General features: G+C 33.7%; 1 protein-coding gene across 1 annotated transcript; it reads left to right on the top strand.

Annotated features, from left to right (window-relative positions):
* On the top strand, positions 1–9644 carry LOC146735858 (guanylate cyclase 2G-like). Its single transcript, XM_085505563.1, has 3 exons — positions 1–673; positions 9211–9335; positions 9555–9644. The coding sequence occupies exons 1-3, from the start codon at positions 1–3 to the stop codon at positions 9642–9644; spliced, it is 888 nt and encodes a 295-aa protein (XP_085361689.1).
* Positions 9645–9712: the final 68 nt, after the last annotated feature.

The raw sequence follows: 9712 nt of genomic DNA, 5'->3' as shown, positions 1-9712 counted from the left end.
ATGAAGCACATTGATTTGACACTCGCGTCCCGGCAATTATGGGTAGTTGTCTTCATGTGTTCAAGTTATGTAGTTGCAGTTCATTATCAAGTTGCCTTCATCGGCACATTTTGGCCTGTACCTCCGTTCAAAATGCAACGTATTGGTGGGGCCGTTGACGTAGTAGTTGACAGAATTAACGCAGACACCGACCTCTTCTCAAACTTTACACTAAACTATACATTTTCTGACACCTTTTGCTCAGCCAAAAAATGTTTGGATACATTAGTAACCCAGGCAAGAGACGTCGGTGTTGCGGCTGTCATTGGACCACCGTGTACATCTGAAAGTGAAGTATGCGGACTTTTGGCTGCTGAGTGGAATTTTCCAATGATCAGTTATGTAGCACGTGGTGAATCTCTTTCTGATAAACAAAAATTTGGCACTTATAGCCGAGTAGTTGCTCCGGCAGGCAAAGATGTGGCGGCGACAATAGATTGGATTTCGTCGATGGGATGGGATCACGTCGGTATCATATACATTGAAGCCATCTGGGGAGACATTGTGATGACCAGCTTGTTGCCAGGATTGGAAAGCAGAAACATGACATATTACGTAACTAAATATAGTGAATTGACGGTAACTGAAAAGATACGAGAAGACGCTATACTGGAGGTTACTGCAGAAGCTAGGAGTAAGTTTTCTTTCATGCTTACTTAATTATTTGGGGATATTTTGTTACTCATTTTTGCGTTTGTGTTAATCCGTTTCTTGATATTTATTTTCTGAACGAAATGTCATGGCTTGTCAGGGGCGGATCTAGGATTCTGGAATAGGGGGCCGATAAGTTGGCCGAAGGCCAAGTTTGCGAGCGCCGAGACCTGTTGGTTGTTAAAAATAGGGGGCGGCCCCTCGCCCCCTCTAAATCCGCTCATGCTTTATTCAGTACTAAAATATAATCCATTATTTTCATATAAAAAATAAGAAACTAATGCAATATACCTTCGTTCATATACTTTCTCTGAAGTATACGTGATATCACCTCATGTGTTTATGTTGACATTGCTTTTCGGCATTGCTGTGTCAGTAGTATACAGCCGAGGACAAAAGAGGTGCGTTTACGCTCATTCTTCTATCTCATGCTATGCATGATGATGTCAGGCCAGGCTGGTGTTTTATTACTTATTTAAATGCCCCTACGTTCCCTTGAAGCAAAAACATAAAATAATAATAAACAAGATCAGACAATGTCTAAAATTGATAATTAAAGTTGACATTGTACAACTGAATAAACAAACAAGCAACCTGTGCATGTGTTGTATTAAAATAAGACAATTGTGATAGAGTTCATTTTATAAATTGATACAAATCATAGTCCTAAGTGATCATTGGAAATACACGTCATTGTCAAAGATGCTTCGATAATGGACCACGCTTAATAACACGAATGCCTCAAAAATAGATTAATTGTATAATATTTTGTACCAAATGTATACTTTTTTGAAATAGTGTACATTATATGTATACAAAATTCAAACATACAAGGATACATCAGCGAGTTATATGTATCCACACAAATCCAATTTCATATCGGAGAAAAAAAACAAATATATGTTAACTCAAGTCTGAATTAAACTGGTTAAATTATTAACTTGATATCTTGACAAACAATAGTACTATTTATGTATCCATAGAATCTACGTAAATCAAATTAAACGTAACTACACACAACACTACAATGTATGTATATCAATTGTTATGAACTTTTTTCTGGCAATGTAACTGAATTGAATTTGAGTTTCCATTATATATTTACTTTTGAGATTTTTTAATTCTAGCAAAATGCAATGAAATAAAACCAGTTTGTTGTACATTCATGGTCGACATATAAGTCAAACACATATATAATAGCATGTAAATGCACGTACGTCAGTCAGTAAAGCGTATAAGCAATTGTTATATAAAATACTAAATGCAGTATCGGTACAATTAGAATCTTTTGAGTAATATCACTCTGGGATAAATAAAAAGTTGAATTTTAAATTTTATGTTTTTAACAGTGAATACAAAACGTTGTTGACTAATACAAATGCCGACTAATCATAGATATATTTTAAAACTAACTATGTTTCACTACATAACGTTCGAGTGACATACTGCCTTTATGAGACATCGTGTTACCTGCCGATCACCGCATGTGAAACCATTCATTATCAATGCATGTCGCAATGTCGTCTTGGTTCTAATCACACTCGTGAGACACATTGGAACACATTCGAATATCTCATGCAATAAATAATATTACGTCCCATATGGGACTTTCTTATACAGATGTATTGATAGCATACAAATCTGACCTTTGGCTAAAGTACAAATTTGCAGATTGTTCACATGGAGTGTGAAGTAGTTGGCGCCACCCTCCACGTTCAATAATCAGTAATAGGTATTATTGGCACTCTGCACGGTAATCGATGTTTCCAAGTAGACTTAAGTTGGGTGATATTTTCTGTCACATAATGAGATACTCTGTATTCACCTAAATGACTACATGACGAATAAAACATTCATTAGGGGAAGGAAGCTTTCAGTGTATCGTGGTGTTCTATTGACTAAAGGTCAAAAGTTTTATAACCCGTGCCCGACCGATTCAATGCGTCACGGACTGAGATGTTGAGTGGTGTCTGTCAAAATATGAAAATAGGATGCATATATCTACACGTATATTCATTGACAGCAATGACTGACAATGACGTTAGAATGGTTATACTTCAACATTATTTTATTGTATTATTTTGATAGGAATAAGAAGTAGCACTTTTGTTGATTTGAGTTTTTAATTTTATTATCATGATTTGTTACGGGTATTACCCATTACCTAGTGTAGATTAGATTTAATGATGTGGCATTGCCTAAAATATGCGTGAGGAGAACTGCCCTTGACTGTAGTGGGTGGATGTGCTACGTGACAGTAATCGTGATTGATGTTAACTTCTTTAATAGACTAAAATATATAATGGGTTCGTTAATGATATCAGTTTAAACATACAGAACGAGGCAAAGCCATTATATCAGATTGCATTCAAAATGACATTCGATTTACTCTCTGAATCGACATGTGAATAATAAAGACATGGCTTTCGTGAACGTGTATAATACACCACTATCGCCCTCTGTAATTTACCCTTTCTAAGACTTTTTATTCGACAACAAACAGAAAGATTTAATTTTGCGACTTTCGCAAGTATCATATACAACCGTTTTGTATAACATATTTGAATTCACATCCTCTATAAAAGAATATTGTAACAAATTGAATACGAAAATTGAATTATGTTTTGTATCATATAAATCTGTACTTTAAATGACAAGGTAATTATTTCATTATCTGAAGACGTGAACTTGATGTTTACGTCCTCTAATTAGATGAGAGTTGAGTTGAACTGTGTCCACTTACAGTGTCTCATGAATTTCGGGGTTGAAGCGGATATGCATAATTGTTTTCAAAACCTTTTATATGAAACTTTGAATACAACTTTATGTGTCATGAACGATGTAGCATACATATTTATTACATAGATTTAGATTTTCAAGTAAACAATTTTAATGTTACTTGTCTGGACATAGGAATACACGTTGATTAATAGTTTTATTACATCCGTACAATATTGATTTATGCCAATTATATTCCACTGTTATTTGTTCGAGAATATTAAATTTGCCACTTTGCCAAACCGTGCATATCTGCACACATTGAATAAATCACATATTCATGTAATGGGGGCGGTTTATTCTCATCAAAATTCAAAGAATTTCAATGAAACCCAAGTACAACATCTTGTTTATTATTCATGTTCAGTACATTAGATACTAATGCGACTATCTCACGCTATTATTGGGAATCGAAGTACATACTTACACCTTTAAACGGCGATCACAGCTGGCATTAGTTGACTGAGAAAACACTTCTTACCACATTAAAACCGTAACTAATGTCTTTCGTATCATATTATCTGAGCAGTACGTAGGTTTTACGACTTTATATTCTCATACATTTGATCACGTGATTAAACGTGTGTTGTTGGCTAACATATGTTAACAGCGATGTTCAAGCGTCACTTTAGAATTAAGTAGCCAAGTTCAATTCCACCTGAGACTGTCGCAATCTTTGCAAATATATGTAAATTATTTTTTTGACTGACCCAGATTTTGCCAAGACAGTACAAATCATTCATTATTATATGATATAATGATGGCCAAATAATCATGTCACGTGACCAGCACGTTATACATATTTTGCATATAGCGGTTCAACGAGCAAAAATGACCAATACTAACACAAACATTTGACAGATGTAATAAACACGAATTGTATCAAAGAATTACATTCTAGTTATACATTTTGTGATGATCTCGTAATTAACGTGAGTCTTCAACAGTTTGAGTGACAACTTCATCGCATAATACTTGAAATTACTTATATCACACACCTTGCAATGAACTGTGTCCAATAATTTATATATGTTATATACGGGGGGTGCATGCCAATATTTGCGTGTGAACAAATAATTGAACAAATAAGTAATATTTTGCTAGAATTTATCAAAATTAAGAAAGCCCAACGTCAAAACAAATCTTATGTTTAGTATTATTCATAGTATGTTTTCATGTACATTTTATAATACATAATTTTGTATCATACATATCCGTTTACAGCGTCTGTGTCATTTTGCAGCTATTAAAATATGTTAATACATAGTATACGAACAATTAGAAGTCGAACGCAGACGTTGACATTGACACTGATGCATGCATAACTTTTATTTCAGACCTACAATGATATCTCAGGAGACGGGTGTAGGTTGACCATTAGTAATGTTAACTTACGTGCATATGATAAACATTCGTTATGTTGGTGAAAAGTACTTTTGTGAATGAACAAAATGTTTCAAAAAGTATAAGTAAAATTATCAGTAACACAGTTTTCATATGGTTTGAGGTTCATCGCACGAGATCGCATTAATCAAAGTGCAATACCGCGTGAATGAGCCAACCTTATAGAAAGCGTTCAATTTATTGAGGGCGATAATATTCGTATAACCTGTAACATCATGTATTCAGATTTCCTGCAATACAAAGTTTATATAGTTTATCTGTTTAAATTGTAATTTATGTTTATATTCAATATACGTTTTGAACTGAATATAGTACGTACGCATGAAACATATTTTGCAGTCATGAAAGGTACGAAAATATAACGACTGTCCAAATTGTAGCAAATTGCATTGTAATACACAATAAACCATAAAGACACGGAGACATACATTTATAGATGTTACGTGTGTTCATTTTTTATAGCTAATACTTAGTGTAATCACGGTTTACTAAAACACTATGGTATAGAATTCTTTTATCTTATCGTGGAAATATTTATTTGTTAATAAAGGCTCCCGTGGTCTTTTCAAAATTGTATTTCTATTATATCAACAAATATTACTTCAAACCCAGCATGGTTTCATTTAAAATATTGTGTCAAATGAACAATCTATTCCAACCTAATCCTGACCGAGAACTGTGCTCTGATCGTGAAAATACGGCCACAGGAAACACCTCATCACGAGTGAAAAATAACTTCTATACTCAGGGCATATCAAATTATAATACACCGTAAAGATAAGATGAATGTTATTTCAAGAAAATTTACATTTTTAGTTTGTTACATTCGTAATAAATTTAATGAAAATAATATGTTAATAAATGTTTAAGAAGTCTGTTAGAATAAGATGATGATGAGTGATTATGACATTCTCCAACCACTACTAACCATGTAACTATGGTAATATATGTTTGTCGGAATAAGATATTCTTCTCGTTCTAATATTTGCTTAGAAGATTAAGTTACGAATGTTCCCCTGAACCTCTGACTGTTTTCGTAGGATTGGCTGTTTTATCCCAATTTGGTTTGTTGTGATGTTTGCACAGTTTCTTTACAAGATAATATTCTTTGACATGGGTTCTTGGAATTTGTCTATGTTCCCAGTTCTGGAGATATATTCCGCTGGACCCTGTGATTTTGGCCATTTGACACATAAAACAGCTTCAAAATATATGCAAATTAATCCACAGTGTTTAATCCGTTATTGTTTATGTGAATGTTTTGTGCATTTTTTTACTCATAATGGGTTTTTGTGAATAAACTGAAATTACGCACCGAATGCACCAGTACAGTTAATTTACATCAAGGATAAATAAATAATTCCCCTGTCGCCGTCATATTAAAACTAAGAGTATTTTAGTTGAAATTCAATTGGTATATAAAGTGCTACATGTCCGTATGGGGTTAGATTAGTGAATACTAGAATAATTGTACTAAGCACGTATATACGTCGCTTCCTGTGAAAATACCATTATCCAGTTTGATTCATGATGAAGGCCATATGTCACCTCGTTTCAATTGGTACATCAAATGACATACTAAAATGATCTAAAACAATTTATTTGGGTTACCTATATCAACACATTGTGAGCACTTCATGAAACGTGCATATGTGAAATGTGCACACATTTAACTGCAATAACATTGTGTCAGTTTATACGGCTATTTAAGGACATGTTCACATCACCATGGAAACCGTACAGGGATATACATTGGTACATATACATTGGTCGTCAAATTTGATCTTGAATCGTCATTTCGGAAACAAATTTCCATCGATCATTGATTTCAATCATACAATTCATTCACGATGTTAGCAACATCTGTCGTCAACCTTGGTATATCCGTTAACTGTAACACAACTGACGCCCTGGACAATATTTTACCAGTGGTTGTATTATGGATAGATTAATCACGCGTGTCGTGCTCGACCCCCGACGTATCTTATCTGTACCTCCTGCTGGCATTGTAGGTTTATTGTTCGGTGCGCTCTATGATAACATTCAAACACCGGTTGAACAATAATTACTATAATTAGGAAATTCAATTTGACGCCGTACTTATCGCTTATATTGAAATAATCTTTTTTCACAGAGGAGATAGCAGTGTACAACAAAATGTCTTTGACATCAGTGATGAAAACAATGTTTTAATTACTATACTAATATGTGTATGGACTGTGTTAAATGCATGGAAGTCTCTATGTGTATTATTAATATATAGTAATGTGTTTATTAGAAATATAATGTAAATTCAATCACCGTTGCATTGTGTTCTTATGAATAGGTTACTCTCACCTACACGAGCTTGCTTAGTCTTTAACACAATATGCTTCAAACCAACGCGTACTTACTGCCCGCTTGCCAGACTAGCGGCATTCAGATTTGTGAATATTGTGTTTACTCGCACGAGTTGTAACACTATTGGTCCGCGACCAGTGTGTTATCATTGGCATACGTAAACAAAAACAGAATAATTTTTACAATGATTTGCGACATTACTGTGAGACGACGGAAATAACTGTAAAAGGGGGTCTCAGCTTAATATAAGTTTACGGCATAACAGACAACCTTAATTAAATAAAGTTCCGGATACTAGAATATTACAAATGCCTGTTTTTGTGACTTTATTGTACATTGTCTTTGATTATCTACGCCCGTGATATTGTCTGAACTGGTTGCTGCTGAAATTTGGTGTTCAAACAAATGTTTTATTTAAACCAAGATCTTTGTGAATAGCATCCATTAGAGTCGTGTGCATGAAGAGAGAGTAGTGTAGTGATTTTCTTGACTATAGGCGCAGTGATTATAGACTATAGGTCATAATGTAACTGATCTACGGACGTCTCATATGAATTCTAGTCTGTCAAGCCAAATACACATAGTGTGTGTTTCTAGTAATATTCGATCAATTGAGTAAACTGTGCAATATCACGTGACCACATCAAGAAGGCTATTAGTACCTACGGCTTACAACAACCATAGTTGATATATGGCGGCAAAAGAATCCCTATAACCAATTTTGTGTAATGAACTGCGTCAATTCACGACATCTTGACGAATACAGTATCCCCGGTGGGAAATTACTTTATAGTATTATGATAATTATGTACAGATAACATTTATACATCACAGTTGTTTGAAAGCTTATACTGATTACAAAGCCCTAATTCATTAATTTGCATCCAATGTGCATCTACATATTCAATTGTATTTTCGAACTTTAGACTCTATTTTAGTACTCTATTGGGATGCCTATATAATAACTTAAATTAACAAATTATCTTTATATTAAGGAACGTGTTTGGTGATATATGTTGTTTTATGTGTCTATGGGTGTCGTGTCTTATTATTGCTTCAATACTGTACAAATACAGTGTGTATATATAGCAATGTACACACATACGGGGGTTATACTACATAACCAAAGTACACTGTTGCATGTTATTTTACATTATGGTGTTTATAACTACTAATATAGAATAGTATACTGTGTGTAGGTCTTTTCCGCTGAGAGAATAGACATTTTAGATTATCATAAAATAAACACAGAGTACACATGTCGCTTCTAATCAGGTGGCACAGCAATAACTATTTGCTTTTTTATCATCATAATAGTAACAATGGCTTGTGAATGTTATAGCGCTAACAACTCAAATTATATGAGATATATGACACAAAAGAATGACAATGCATTATTATAGTAACCCTTTGAAAATTGCCTCTGTGCGGTTCTGACGTACATTTCTGCTATTATTTTATTACTTAAACCACATGATATAACGATGATATATATGTCAATTAGCTTTCAGATGCGATTGTGTGTTCTAAATTACAAGATTCAGAACCTCGTTTCAAACAAATTGTTTTCTATTTTATCGGGTCTATTTTCTATTTCTATTTTTCGCCAAAAGTTCGATTTCCATACAATGCAATATTTCATTTATCTAAAAAATAGGTTCATGGCCTCGTTTTGCACATATGACCTTTTATAGCAATACAGATATGAACAAAGTACAATGAACATCTACCAATAACAATATATATGACGTGACATAAAGTACAATTACACACATACAGGTCAATATGTGCAGTAATCCGGGGAGTAAAGTGTTATATTAGATGGAAACTTTCCCAGAGTATTCACAAAATATAATGAAAGAAAAATGATATATGGACCTCGAGGTTAAACTAAAAATAATAAATTCTTTTTAAGTAAAATTTGTGAACATATCTCATTCTACTCGTCTTTGGTGTGAATTATTCGTACGTGTTATTGAATCTCTCTTATCTCCGTAGTCATCATATTGGCAGCAGTTGAACGTCGTGTACGCTGGATATTGTTGAAAGCCTATGACCTGGGTTTACTGGATAGCGGAAAATATTTGTTTATCAACATCGACGGAACTCGCGATAACTTCAAGGTAAGTTACTTTTAAAGAAAATTTAGACAATACTTTATAATTAGGTCGTAATTTTCGAAACCTGTCATAATATTTAAAATAATATTTCACACTAATATGAATATCTTTAAAATTCACAGTATTTATAGATGAATAAACTGAAACAACATTCTCCTTATCATTGTAACTGAAGCAAACAATGATTCCAATCGGGCACATATGTATTTTTATATATCACAGCTTTCCGTGTACGTTGTTATAGTTACAAGTTTAGTCACAGAAAATATTCAAATAGAAATGAAGGATAGGTTTATTTGCGATATCGAATGAATGAAGACAGATGAACGCAATGTTTCCCAGATAGATGTTGCTCACACATCTGTGTGATAGAATAACTT

This window comes from Saccoglossus kowalevskii, chromosome 11 (genome assembly GCF_978046115.1).
Source record: "Saccoglossus kowalevskii chromosome 11, keSacKowa6.1, whole genome shotgun sequence".
NCBI classification, from domain to species: domain Eukaryota; kingdom Metazoa; phylum Hemichordata; class Enteropneusta; family Harrimaniidae; genus Saccoglossus; species Saccoglossus kowalevskii.
This window is presented reverse-complemented; position numbering and strand designations above follow the sequence as displayed.

Bases quoted from the DNA above. Each gene is read 5' to 3' on its own strand.
- LOC146735858 (XM_085505563.1), top strand. From the start codon at position 1: ATGAAGCACATTGATTTGACACTCGCGTCCCGGCAATTATGGGTAGTT. The intron at 674-9,210 runs GTAAGTTTTCTT...TTATCTCCGTAG, and splicing joins GGTTACTGCAGAAGCTAGGA to TCATCATATTGGCAGCAGTT. The intron at 9,336-9,554 runs GTAAGTTACTTT...TATATATCACAG, and splicing joins GAACTCGCGATAACTTCAAG to CTTTCCGTGTACGTTGTTAT.